The sequence below is a fragment of the Telmatherina bonti genome, assembly GCF_933228915.1.
Source record: "Telmatherina bonti genome assembly, chromosome: 2".
NCBI lineage: Eukaryota > Metazoa > Chordata > Actinopteri > Atheriniformes > Telmatherinidae > Telmatherina > Telmatherina bonti.
In genome coordinates, this window is record NC_136620.1 from 26,696,170 (window position 1) to 26,711,244 (window position 15,075).

The 15,075-nt window shown below is 38.0% G+C and overlaps 1 protein-coding gene across 1 annotated transcript in view; it reads right to left on the reverse strand.

Moving 5' to 3' along the window:
- reln (reelin) overlaps positions 1-15,075 on the reverse strand; it is a gene marked incomplete at its 5' end in the record, with an annotated part of 111,505 nt that overhangs the window by 48,989 nt on the left and 47,441 nt on the right. Inside the window, 1 exon segment of the mRNA XM_079255996.1 lies at positions 11,826-11,964. Coding sequence (XP_079112122.1) covers positions 11,826-11,964 — 139 coding nt within the window.

Consider the following 15,075-nt stretch of genomic DNA (forward strand, 5'->3'; position numbering starts at 1 on the left):
TGATCCTAATGCCAGAAATGTCAAAAAGTCTGGAGGCTGTTGTGAACAAGGCTAACTCAGCTAAGATATTGTAATAATAATACAACTATGATAGCATAACATAATGCAAGTTATCAAATATCCTCCATCAGCCTTTTGCGCACTACCACCGTGCATTCTTCAATGTCGGTGTTAATCTAATTGTATGTTATATGCTACATGTACAAAATGGGATATGGATTTCTTTCCTCTGGCCATGAAATACATTATTCATCTGAAAGTGGAGAGATCTTTTAAAAGAGGGTGAAGTGGTTTGGAGTACAGCGGGATCTTTTACAGGGATACTGAGACTGTTCTGCAGCTATGCAGAAAGAGACTAACGATCATTTGTGAAAAAAGAATAAGATTGAAACATGCAGTGAAGAAAATGTTTTCTATGCTCCTGGTCTTCATATCAGCACAAATAATACAATGGTTCTGGAAAAAGCTGCTGCTTTCAGAGAAGCTCTGAAATGTATTGTAAAAATAGTAGGTTAAGAACTTTTGGTAACTTGTTCCCATTAATGTCTATAGCAAAACTGTCTATTTAGAGGTCCCAGTAAGGAAACTTTTTTTTTTTTGGGACAATAACACTTTAGTTGGCTAGTAAAAACTATACTGCCTTTTTCGTACACCATCTTCGCCACATGACGGACTGAGGAAAAACAGCCGCAGAGGAGCCGAGGTCAAATACATCAAGAACAGAACAGCTGTGATATGTTTTCTGACTGACTGACCGCATACACTCTTACTGTATACTGATCAAGGGGAGTAGTGTAGCTGTTTTATCTGGTACTTTTTTTTTTATGTTGCAATTAAAGTTTGACATTAATCATTAACATAATCTCTGGCTTGTAAATCTGAACAACCTCTTACTAAACACAAGCAGACACACAGCTATGTGTACCACCCACATACAGTGAGGGGAGCACTTTATGGAGCACTAGTAGTAAGAGGCCTCTTTCTAAGTTTCACTTCAGCACACGTTTGTGTTCTTCATACTAGTGTGTTTGTGTTTAAAGTATTTCTATGATCCATATTCATAACATACGATTTTAGGCATCGAGTTTATCAGTAATACATATGATTGCAAGGTGGTTGGTTCAAAACAAACGTAAATGCATCAAGAAAGTATTGCGGAATCATGGAGATTGAATTAACGGATCGCATTTGGAATTGCTGTTGGAGACATATGGCCACATTGTTACATCACTTCGAAAACCGGAGTTATTTTGTTTCGAGTGGCAGCTATGAATCTGAGCGAGACCCTATGACTTGTGGAAACCCACCAGGTGTCAGTCCTTGCACCTCTTTTGTTCCAACTTGTATATTCTTTTTTTTTTGGTCAAATATTACAGAACTTTTACATTAATTTTCACAGTTATGCAGATAATACACAACTTCATTTGTTTTCATCACTGGACGATTGCAGCCCAATAGACTTACTGTGTCACTGTCTGTTTGCTCCAAATTTTGCTGTGCCACTTGGCTCAATGACAAAAAAGCAAACCTTGAACCTTGAAGGCAACATTTAAACCAACCAACAACCAACCAACATCTGAAGATGAACAACATATGTTCATCTTCAGTAGTCTGGATTAGTGTCTTTAAACAGGACTTCTTAAAAAGACCATTCCACAGCTGCAGCTCATCCAGAGAACTGCTGCTAGGTTTTAACTCAGACTAAGAGATTTGGGCTGCAAACTGACAAATCTGCAGCTGATGGGAAGAGCAAATTATTTGCAGTATTTACATACAAAGAAGGGACATGAGATTCAATCACAAGGGATCATTTGATACATGGAGAGAGATATGGTTGCCTGAAAGTACACTGATATACTTAGACTTGTTCACCTTGGGACCACATCTGCATTAAACTCTATGGATGTTACCAAAGCAGTGTTATGTGCGCTGTGCCACACCCAGTCTCCATATGTCCACAAGAGAAGATCAAGTATGTGCAGACAACATGGTGGAGGCTTGCATCAGTGAAGCAAAAAGACTCTGCTTCTCCTTATTTATCATTTCTCTCACCTTCTCTACCGCCCCATGTGAATTTAGCCTCTCAGCTCCCAAACTTTACCCACCCTGCAGACTCAGGCCTTTTATGGGTGCCAAGGCATTTACTTGTTCCTCTCATCTCATGAATAATGAATAGAACCATCATTAATTAATAATGACCTCTTGTGCCTGTGCAAAGCCGGAGAGAAAACATACTTAATTACACTCATTTTTCAGAATTTGTGAAAACTAATTTGAGTTTGGTATTTATGAATAAAAGATGGCGCGTAACGAACAACGGGTGGAGATGTAGGAACAAGGTCCTGAAATATTTACTAAACAGCTCAAATCCACTTAACAGATTTGCTAGGTGCCAGGGGATAGAGAGATTTATCAAAAGCCACACGACTAAAGTCTGTTTCTTACTTCCTGTGAAGGAGGAACCGTTTTCTTGGTTTTAGGACAATGTGGTTGGACACATCTTGAGGCATGTTCTTGACACATCATCCAAATAAAATTTTATTCTTGTGGGGCTCAGAGAAGTACTCTGTGATTGGTTGAACATTTGATGTGGGCGGGGTTAAAGTGGAAAAGTGTGAAGCAGAAATTTGTTTCAGATTAGAAAGAACAAAAATGTATTAAAAACTTAGACACCACCTTGTGAACAACCTTGCCCTGTCATGGACAAAGTTTCTCATCTAATATGAAATAAATAAGTCAATAGAAGTTGCATACGTCACTAACGCATGGTCGTAACTACCCTAAAAGGTTGGAAAGCTTGGATGCCCATTGAAATTGCCATAGAGAGTAATGTTTTCCAGGAAAATGAAAACAATCTGAAGACTTGTTGCTTATTTTTCTATTCTACATCAAAGAGAAGTCACATAAAAGGGAAATAAGTTTTTATAGGTTTCCTGTGAAAAAAAAATGTCATTGAGCGGACGGGATTTGAGCAACTGGCCCCACAAACTGGAAGCCTTTACCCTGGCACCAACTAAAAAGTGCTCATTTTGTCTTTAGATCGCCGTTTGATGATTCCAAAGACATCAAAAATTGACCGTCAGTCGACATGAGGGAACACTGGCCCAAGTAGAAGGCTGCAGCGAGTGTCAACAGGAAAAAAAATGGTAAGCAATGGTGTCCACCATGTTCACTACTGGTTTAACAAATAAAATTTCAATTAAATGTGTGTGAGAGGGATTCTTGGACAGATTAAAGAACCTTAGACAATCTTTAATAATTCTTTTTTTCTCCACCTTCTTCAAATCCACTTGTGTCTAAGTGGTTCTACTGTCGTTGAAAATGGGAAAATACAATGCAAAAAACTTCTTCTGACTGCCATTGGTAGTTACAAGCATGCACAAATGCTTGATGTATGCATAAATAAAGTAAACAATCAGTTGTTCATTGCACGTAAAAACAGCTATCACCCCTGCAGTAAAGCCTCCTACATACTCCACCTGAAGCAAGAACTTTTATCTTGTTCATGAGGCCACAGGGAGACATCTGCAGGTTGTTCTCAATGCATCAGCCAAGAAAAACTTTTTCCTGTGGGGCTCTTAGAAGTATTGTGTGATTGGTTGGACATTTGAGATGGGTGGGGTTAACATGGAAAAACACAAAGAGGAAAGTTGTCGCCTCAGCATTTTTGCTGATGCGAGGTTGAACGGATACTTTTAATAAAAATCTCATTAAGATGGTGAGAAAGAACGAAAAAATTTAAAACATATGTGACATTTAAAGACACAGTACCCATTGCTTGCAAAACCCAAGTTTTTCATTAAACATCAAATAACCGGGTCCGTTGTTCATTGCACAGAAAACCATGGACATTCCTCACTACCTCTCAAGGGGTATGGTTACATGATGTTTTTTAATTCGGAATTAATAATTCAGAATTAAATCATTCAGAATTAACGTTTTCTCCTACGAGTTTAAATGAAAATTACAATTCTGAACAGAGGTTTACATGAAACACGTCCTCACTAAATTCCTCTTTAGAGTGGCGGGTTGGGAAAGGTTCTGATTGGACAGAAGGTGCACGTGACATATGACGTATACCGAAAATAAACAAAGTTAGCTCCCTGCTTCTCATCTTTTTAGTCATAACTTGTAAAAACTACATAATAAGTACCAGTTTTGCTGCTATTTTTATTATAAATTTAAAGTACCAGCTCAACATAAGCATACTACTTCACTTTTAGCAGAGAGTGAGAAGGAGACGAAAGATAGCCGACCAAACATGGGAATCAAAACAACGTGCATAATCGGGACAGGACAAGGTAACAAGCATGCACAGAACGACCGGAATTAACTTATAGCGGAATGAAGGTTTACATGACAGAAGAATTAAATAGTTTTCAATTAAAATGCGAATAAACCAGCCACTTACATCGGAATTAAGTTTAATTCCAAATAGAAATTTGGATTAGGAATTAATTGTTTACACGGTAGTTTTTCATCAGTTTAAAGCGAAATGAACTTTTATTCGGAATTAAACGGGAATTAAAACTCCCATGTAAACGTAGCAATGGAGTGTGAACTGATCCAATCACAACAAAGCTTTTCCTGTTCTTCCGGCCTCAAGAACAGGATCAACATTTTCCTTCTCACAGAATGTGTAACCAGATTTTTACAGATATTAAAGGAATAAAGAATGAAATCTAAAGTTAAGTAAGAATCAATTATTTACACAAATCAAAGTAGTCATTCTTTGATTTAAAGCAAAATATAGAAAGCTGAAGGTTCGAGAACATAATGTCAAATTTTTCTTTCCTTTCAACAAATGATAAGGCAAGACAAATAATAACAGAGATATATTCAGGGAATAAGTGGAATCTTTTCTTCCAAGTAGGTAAGTGCATGAGTGCTCTTTTGACTTAATAGCATGTATGTCATTAAAAGAATAGCCAGAAGAAGGCATTTAGTCCGAGCAGAAGAGTGTTTGATCAGTGCAGCACAGCATCAGTGTCTATCTGTTGTCACTCTCCAGTGGTTGCTCAAAGTGTGCCTCTTATTTCTGTCCCCACTCTGGGACAAAAAACACAAAGAGCAGGATAGACACAGGCAAATACCAAACACCTAAATGTTAATTTGACTTTCTCTGTGGGTGAGGCAGTTCAGGGCCTTAATGTGTTACTGACATTTTTCTTATAGCATCCTCTGATTCAAACCAGAGCTCATTCATCTTCTGAAAATATGTGTCATCCACCCCCCTCTCATTAGTCCGTAGAAAAAAAGAGATGAAAAACAGTAAGACTCTGAAGGGATGAAGAAAAGGATAAGATTTGAGAATGAGTGGTGAATAAACAGAAGGAAGGAAAAGGCGAAGGGTTGGGGAAGTCAAAGGTAATATAGGTGGAGGGTTACATGGCCTTGTCTTTCAAAGACCACAGTCGGCTGTCAACTAGCAAGGAAAACTAGTAAGGCGGACACGCACGCAGTCTCTAAGCCATATATGAGCTTTAACATGTATGCAAATGGACAGGCTGTCACTCAAACAGCTCCCAAAAGACCCGCGAGTGGGTAATTACCAAGCATGTCCTCCATGTTAGATTACATGTTGCTGTTGGCCATAAGTATCCCCCAGGAACCAGCTTGACAGCTTCCTGCTAACCACTCACACACACTCAAGACACACATAAATATATATTTATATACTAGCACACAGTCGGCCAGACAGCCAATTTACCCTAAAGCAATATAAATGTTAAATACGGCTACTGCTACTTAAAAACAGGAGAAAACACACAGCACCTCCCAGGCAACGTTTGTTAAACAAGATTGATTATATTCTTTTCTAACAAAAAAATGACATCTGAGAGAAAACCAAACACAAGATGGCTCACTCTACTTCTGCCATCAGACAAAACTCTCGTAGCAGCTGCCTCAAATCTGAATTAAGTTAAATTTTTCTTTCACCTCAAAAAGCTTTTTTACTAATTTTGATTATTATTAAAATTGGCGGATTTAGATCTTGTCTTTAAACGACTACATCTCAAGCAAAGCAGTTTTTTTTATGCAAAAAGGTGTGACTGACAGTGGATTTGCATTACTCCAGACCCCTCCTTCCACCTCCTTATATTCATTAATTGAAAAGGACTCTTGGAGAACATGCAAATTTAATGAAGCTCTTCAGAGGAGGGATTTGGGAGTTGTTTGGCAAATTACCTGCTTGTTAGCACAGGGTCATTAAGAGTTATGGCTCTAAATACAGCCAGAAGAAGCATCGTTATTACTCTGTAGACAGCTTAAACAGAAGAACAATTGACCTTGAACACCATTAGTGGAACATAATTGGAAAGATTACAACAGCAGATACTTAGGAGTAAATATGTTTGGAAGACAAGAAATATGAAAGCCTCAACGAAAAATTTGATAGTCAGGAAATCTCAAATGGGTTTTTAAAAGCCATCCTCTGCATTTTAGTGAGGGTCAGACTAGGACAATGGCGACAAGAGAGGTAAAGAAAAAAATAGGCTGTATTTACACAGAGTAAACATCACATGATTCCCTGCCAGCAGTCGTGTCTGGTATTTATCAAAGTGCAAAATGTGGACCTACAGTTTAATACAAAGTACTTTACATCTGCGGCAGCTCTGTGAGTGACAGCTCATTACGCTGCATTTAAATTCAAGTGACTTCTTTTTTCAATCTTCATGCTCTATTTCATCTCAAACTGTTAAAGTGGTCAATATCCCTGCAGGTGGGACAGTGACCTTCTGGTAATGAGACTTTGTGATGTTGGTGATATGGACAATGTGGCAATATTGATCAAAGCACTGATGTGTACCAGCTATATTTATGTGTGAATGTGTGTCTGTGCACATAATTACACGAGTCATGGGCCGTCCCCTGGGAAATAAAGAAATATCAATAAGGACAGCACATTTATGGTAAATGGCAACAGGAGTCTAGTTTAATCAGAAAAGTCAGATTTACTCTATCATTGTAAAAAAATCTGTCAATTTGAAAAGTTTGAGAAATGTTGGACGTGAATGTGAAGGATGACACGTGTGGATGGGATCTTTTATTTAAAAGTGGAATCTTATGGAAACTATGTCTCAGATGTGTAAATCATGTGATATATTTGAGCAAAAGTTTGTCAGATTTATGACAACCATCATCTGAATAATTTCTTCTCCATATTTGTATGATGTACAATGGCAAAGTCCAGTTACTTTGAAGCGATAATTCATATAACCTGGCTGAGTGTCTACAGTGGACCTGTCACACAGCTACAGGGCAGTGTGGGCCCTGAAGAAGAAAAAAGCTCATTACTAAAATTAATCAATAAAATGATGTTTAAACCGTCTAAATTGATTGACTTCGATGAATCAATGAAGTGGATTAATACCAGGAGAAATTAGGAGCTGAGTGACACAGGTCAGCTCTGAGTTTTATGAACTGTGACCTCTGTAACTGCTTATGCTAAAATCATGACATGTTATAATTAGAAGTCAAAGACATTAGTTCACATCATGTTGCAGGTGAGTTGCTAAATTTACAAAAATAAATAAATTCACCTGAAAAGAGTTCGTTTAGCAACTTGCAAATAAGCAACATCTGCAGCTCAATATAGGAGTGCTATGGCAATTTTTGTTACAACACATGGCTGAGATAGCTGAGCTTCAAACTATTACATTACTATGAACGGTGGAATATACACAGAATACAAACATCTGAAAACTGTAGCATGTGACCAAATCAGAAACATAAAAACACAAATCATTTAAACAGAGAAACGACTGGTTTTACACTACAGCTGCAACAACAATACTTACAAAATACAAGAGGACATATAAACTCTTTTCGCTGAGTAATTAAATATCTCTTCCTAAATATGATCGAACTGGTCAGACTCCACATGTGAACAACAGGTAACAAATACAAGAACTTGCATGTTTTCATACAAATGCATTTATTCACACATAAACATAAACACAACATTTTGAAGCAGAAAAGAACAGTGGGCCATTAAATTTTCAAACATCCTCTTCCTCAGGGAAACACTTGGAAAGAGGGTTCACATGCAATAATTGAAGCAATATTCAACCCAGCATCTGTCCGAATCCCACAGGAAGTTGGTGCCAAATGTGTGCACGTTTACTGACACATAAGAATATGTTCAGGCAGGGCTGTATGTGAGCATGCATATGTACACTCATAGACAATACATAATTTCTGGAGTTACACACAACACTACACTTGTAGGACGCTACCTTCTGTGGCACACTTCTGAAACACACACTACTACACTATCTGCCTCCAGGCTGTAAACTGATGCAAAGGAAGAGAAAGGAAGCAACACATCAGTGCTTCTTCACCTTCAATTGAAGAAGTTATTAAACATTATCACCTCTGCTGAGTACAGCAAAGCTGCCAGGATATTTTGGAGTGGTGTGAACTGTCAAATCTAAGATGAACAAAAACTGGGCCATATTTTGTTTTATGCAGTTATAAATGTGTGACTCTGCATTTTTTACCTGTCAAAGGTTTACTCCTTGCCTTATGTTTAGTTTATCAGTAGCTGGTCATTTTCATTCACCATTCTCTCAAATATAATTATACTACTGCTGGATGTTAATGACCTGTGACACCAAAGAAGCTCAGTGAGATATTTTTTCCTCCAAGTGTCCATGAAGACTGGCGACAGCCCAGTCAGGTTAAGCTTTGTAACAGATTTAGGAAAATTGGTTTCAGTCCTATTAGGTTGTTTAATGATGGTTTTCTTGTTTTCTCTTTACTACACTCAGTAATTATTTATGTGCACTGTCATTCAATTAAAGATACTTCTATATAATGATACAAGTATACAATGTACTTGTATGTAATGAATATAATGATCGGAAAAATGTAAATTTCATTCATTCATCACAATTTCTAAAGGGTATTAATAATTTTTTCTGCGTTTAGGAAACAACAATGCATATTTCCAGTGAGGTGTAAGAGTGCTGTAACAGTTGTCGATGTCAAAATGCGTAATGTGCGTGTGTCTTCCTAATCCTCAGTTTTCTCTTCTGCCTCTCAGTCCTCCTCCTCTAGTCCAAGGTCTCTCCTTCTCTTTAGGTGGCAATTTACAGCCATCCAGAAAATGAGTTCTTCTGGATGCCCACGTCACTGCACTCTATCACACTCTTCCTAGTGATGTGTTACCAGGGACACTCCTACAATATTGCCCATAAAACTGTTCAGAGGGCTTATATTAATGTGGCAGCAGACTGGCTCCAGTCCTCTGAAGGACAGAAGATGTCTGTGACTTTAATTTAAACACTCATGGACAACGCTTGGGGAAAAAAGTCCTTGTATCAATCAGGACAGGATTGCTACTGGCAAGGGCAAGAGAGTACATTATTCACTTTTTGTACAGTCAATACAGGTGTGTGCTGGATACAACAGCATTTTTATTACAATGACTTGGGATTGGAGAATTTGTTTCACAGCCACATTTTTTGGAAAATGTACATTCATACAAACCAAGATGGTAAACTAAACTTGACTGAAAGAGACGGTCATACTTCCATAACCAAATTTAAACCTCAAAGATGGTCTTAGCTTAGATCGGAAAGTCCATTCTTGTTAAATTCCTCCACCAAACCCTGAGAGAAGTTCTCAGGAAGATGATGTAAATGTGAGCTGAGAAATACAGCAGGGCCCAGCGAACATGTTTGCATGAGTGTCTCTATGCTTTTTGTGAGGAGCAATCCTCAACCAGCTGGAGCGTGACTGGCTGACTTTGATATGGTCAGCCTCAGGGGCCCTTATTGTCATACAATAGTGGCCTCCTGCCACCTCCACTGTCATACGCACTGGCAGCTCCATGGTTTTACTCTTACACACAACAAACAGATGTGCACACACACAAATACTAAGGAAAAACACAATCCTTGTAAACTTACACACTCTCAACAATAAATGTGTTTGCTGGCAAACCAAAACAAAAAGCCAGTAAATCTGTTTGCCTCAGTGGATATTGTCTAAATGGCAGCTCCAATTCAGCAAAATCTCCCTGCTGAATCTTTTTCTGTCTCTCTTTCCATAAAAATTTCTGATATTCCTTCCAAAAAGTTATGAAGGGGTGTGTGAGTATTGCCAACATATTTAACTCAGTTTTATAGAACAATCACGTGTAAGTTTGCAAAATTTTCAGAGTTTTGAGCGATAATTTAGCTACGCTTACATGGGCAAATATTTCATCTATCAAATGTAAATAAATCTGATGAGAGATTCCAGATGACATGTGCACATGGATAAAATAGATAAAATGATATGATCAGTTGCATACAGGCTACATGATGGACATTTCTTTGCAAGTTTAGATTTATATTAATACCTATCCATTCCATGTCTACAAGTCTAAATAATCATCATTAACCCTCTTATGCATGGGTAATTAAAAAAAGACAATACCACATTTTTTTACATGCAATATTTTAATCCTACATATATGTACTGACCCCTTTTTTGTTATTATTTTACTTTTTATTTTATCTGTTTTATGTAAATATTTATAAAAGAATAAATTGTCAGATTTATAAAGATATTTTTTAAAAAAAGTACTAGTAACATTTTCTCGTCCTGTTTGTCACTGAAGTTGTTGTTTTTGTTTTCCCCTCTCTCAGCTTCTCCCTGTGAAGAAGTCACCACGGCGATTCATCACACGGCTGCATTTCTCCAGGCTTGGGACCGAGAACAACTATGTCCTCCTCCAGGCTGCAGTGGTGTAGGAGAGTGTAGCCACTGGGTGAGTTTACCAATGTCCACAATAGTGGCAAAATTACAAATATACCATCCTCACTTATGCATATAAGAAAAAACAGCCTTTAAATAGGTGTCCACTGTAGTGGGCATGATGCATCAAAGGGTTAAATTAGCAAAGGTAAATTTCTGAAAATATTTTGTCATGTAGAGCTGTGTTGCTGACTGTGTATACAGTAGAGCTGCTGCAAGCATCTCTTTTCCACCACCACACTACTTCAGCAACAGTGGTTAATTGCATTTTGACAGACTATCAGCATGTGTCTGTAAATCTCCAGCCAAGATAAGCAGAAGGAAAGAAAGTTAGTTACACAGGATTTTCAGCAGTGTGAGGTGAAGAAAGTGACTAAGAGCCTGAAAAAACAGAGCTACTATCAAACACATGAAGCTTGATCTCTGTCTACTTTTGGCATTCAAACAGTAAAGTTCAGGCACACAGAAAGATAAAAAAAAAAAACATTTACACTTCTAAAGGTGTATTGTTGTGGAAATTGCACAGTGTTTTGCTAATGTCCCTATAATGCCACATCATAGAGGAAGAACAAGGTTTTTTGTGCAGTATGTATATGTCTTTATCACGCCCATCCTCAGGGGTTGGGTGGATCTGACCAACCGCTCACACATTTTCCAGTGAGAAGGATGATGCGCTGAACAAGAGGATGGAGACATTTCCTCTAATTCTCTGCAGGCTAAACACACACATTCACACCTGCAGGCCATGTTGAGCAGCGCAATTATGATAAACACACGCAATAAGTCTGTTCCAGTTTAACCTCTGGATGACAGGATGGACCTTTAACATCCTCTCTTGGGCTTAGACAGGGAGAACACCGCCTATGATGTCAGCTGATAAGCCTCTCTTAAGCTTTGTTTAACTTGGAACTGCATTACCAGATAAGTTTATGACTTCTATGTCTGGTGTAGACACGTGGCAGCTGCAAGAGGTTGTAGCGAGTATCAGAAGGCCATCCAGCAACAGTTTTTCTTTTGCTCTTTTTCTTTGCTGTTTACTTTCCTTCATATTTTACATGCATGCACATATGACTTACAGGAAATTGACGCAGCCAGTGCCGGGTGGTGGAGCAATCCAGACAAAACTAAAGCTGTTGGAGGGCTGATGGCTGACGTGAGACGCCACCACACTGCAAACAAACTGGGTTCCAGCAAACTGCCGATCTGGCATCACACCTGCAGAACAGAGAGGGAGTGAATGAGCTAAAGTCTAGTCATCTGAGAGACACAGTTCAAGTTTACTGGTATTAAATTTATTATACAGGCAAAAACACTTTTAACACAGTTTATAGAAAACAGTTTGTGCCTTTGCAACAACAAAAAAAAAAAAAAACCAGTAAAGATTGTATTCAAACAAGATTTGAGTTATTTGGTAATAGCCTGTAATCAGGGGCCTCCCGTTTAACATTCCTGAACTATACTGTCCGGAAATTTATAATAATTAAGTCTTGTATAAGAATAATACTTAAATTAATACTCTGGGAACTCTATTGGAACAATAAATGACATGAAATTGTGAATATTTTGAAGGTGAAATATCTACGTTTTTGTCTGTGCACATCAAATGCAATGTAAAATTGTGAATAAATGATGAAGATTAAAAAACCAAATAAACATGAAATCCACATTAGCAATGGCGATATTGTGCTGATGCTGGCTAAACAAAACAAAAAGAGCACACTCTTCTAGAGAGGAGAGCAAAACTTGGGGAGTGTAATTGTTTTGTTTAGGAGCTGAAGCTGTGACATGGAGTACAAAGTAGCAGCGTCAAAGTGACTCATGCATAGCTTGTGCCTAGCTCTGTAGATGCTGTCAACATGCCTTCTCTGACTGGTCAAAACGTATTGCAGAGCCAATTATTCAGACAAAATATTCAAAGTAGGTGTGTAAAGGTTTTAAAATAAATTGTACTTCAGCAGAACAACCCACTTAAGAATAATAATATTAAGTTACACAATGTTTTACAAATTAACTTTCAGACTCATCTGTCACTCTGCAGACCTCCACAACAGTTTAATAATTCACTGTACCTAAATGACATTGTTGTCCACATACAGTGCTCCAATGCAGATGGAAAAAGGGCTGTGCCCGAAACATCACTTGGTGTTTGTTAATAAAACATCTAATTCTAGTGTGCGGACCTATTTTTCTATTTTTGCCAGTGCAGACGGAGCCAACACACTGAGCCAGTGAACTGTTTCGGTTGTCTGCATGAAGATGTGGTCTGAGCTGCACTGCTCATGGTATCTGGCCTCTGATCCGTGCAAACTGCAAATATTATCTTCCCTCCCCTTCTTCATAAAAACTCTTCACTGAAAATATAATCACCAATGATTAATAACACTGAAGCTTTAATATCCCCCGAATCAATGTGCAACTCAAGATGCAGGGCTTGTGCCAGTGTGTGTGTCTGTGCCTAAAAAGCAATTATTTAAAAAGAAATAATTCCACTCGCTTTTCATTGTTATAAATCTGACCTCTCAGATTACATCTATAAATATGCACAGTGGTCCTGTATTTGGCTTCTGTTTGACTAAGCCAGCTGTGTTTGTATGTGTGTGTATTTGTACTTCTGTTCATTTCTCTCACTTGTTTAAATTGATGTTTTTGTTGTGTTTGTGTGCCAGGATTCAAACAAACCTCGTGACCATTGCTGTTGGGTGAACAAGCTTGTGTTTACATAAAGGTGTACTTTAATCCGGAAATTGTGCTTTTTTTTTTAAAAAACTGAGTACAGAAACAAAAAATGCCATGTCTGGAATTTGAAATGAAAAATCACCAAAGCTACACTGTTTATGGTATTTTCACATATGCACAAGCTGTGTGTGGTCCCTATGTGTCAGATTTATGAAGTGTCAAGAAAAGCAGCCTTTAAACATGCTAATGAGGTGCTGGTTTGCAATAACAGAATGGGATGTAATCACCCACTAATAGTGCCTCTGTTCTCCAATCACCTTGTCTACAACCTCTTGGCATAATGACTACAATTTATCCTACGCACAACCAAACATATAAACATCACGCAAGGATAAGTGGCAGCAACTGAACAATCCCTGAAGTGAACCGAAAACAAAAAACCTCACAGAAAAAATATGCCATTTTCCACATATGCCAAGCAGATGTTTTTATCAACCAATATTTAAAGTGCATTTTTTACAGCAAACATTTTGAAGAGACTTGTTTCTTTTCATGATCTAAAACATTCAACTCATCAGTAAGAGAAACTAATAATCAACTGCCTAAAATCCTTCTTTAAAATTTAAGTAATTTAATGGAACTGTTCCCTGAAATGTAACGTATATGATCAAGTACTACACACATTTTTCAGCATCTTACTCCTCTTAAAACAAGTATCTCAGCTCTGGTTCTCAAGGCAACTGTCCAGCAGGTTTATATCTTTCCTTGCTTTAACACACCTGAATAAACCTAATGAGACATAACATAACACAGTCAGACTCCTTTGAATCAGGTGAGTTGGACAACAAAATCCACCTAAAACTCCTGGTCTAAATTATGAAAGACCATACAACTAATAATGTCTGAATGAAACATAAGCAGGTGGATATTTATTCATTGCAGGTAAGTCCTGGGACAAATGTCCTGTCTCGCATTATCATTGCGGGACAGGGCTTTTTCATTGTATATGCATATAATTAGACAATAAATGGTCAAGATGCTTGGACCCATGCAGTACTCTGGTTTGGGGGTTGGCGTTTTACTACGGGGTGGGCAGAGCATAAAGCAACATTTTTCTGCACACATGCTGTTAGCTTAATTTTTCTCCACCCTAAACATTAATCTGCATCACTTTCTTCATCTTGATCCTTAATTGCAGTTGGAATGCATCCCTATCTTTTTGGTCATGAGCCAGGGCGAGTTTAGGGTGTCGGTGTCAGTGGGAGGGGCAGGTTGGAGAGTTGGATGAATGGGTTGGGTATTGGTTATGACGTTTTAGTGGCATGGGTGAGTGGGTGGAGAGTGGCGTAAGGCGGGGAGTGTGGTCTGGTGCTTGACTGGGGGCACTGGAGCAGGCACTGACCCAAAGTCTTTGCTTCCGCAATTTTCCAAAATTTTAGTTAAAGTATTTGCTAGCACACTAAACAAATTCTTACACAAGGAAAATATTTTAACCAACTATCAGTATGGTTTTAGGCCAAACCACTCAACAACATTGGCAATAATGGAATTAACTGAAAAAATAGCAAGAGAAATAGATAATAAAAATGTCTTTGTAGATATTTTCATTGATTTGCAAAAAACATTAGATGTAATAAATCACCAACGGCT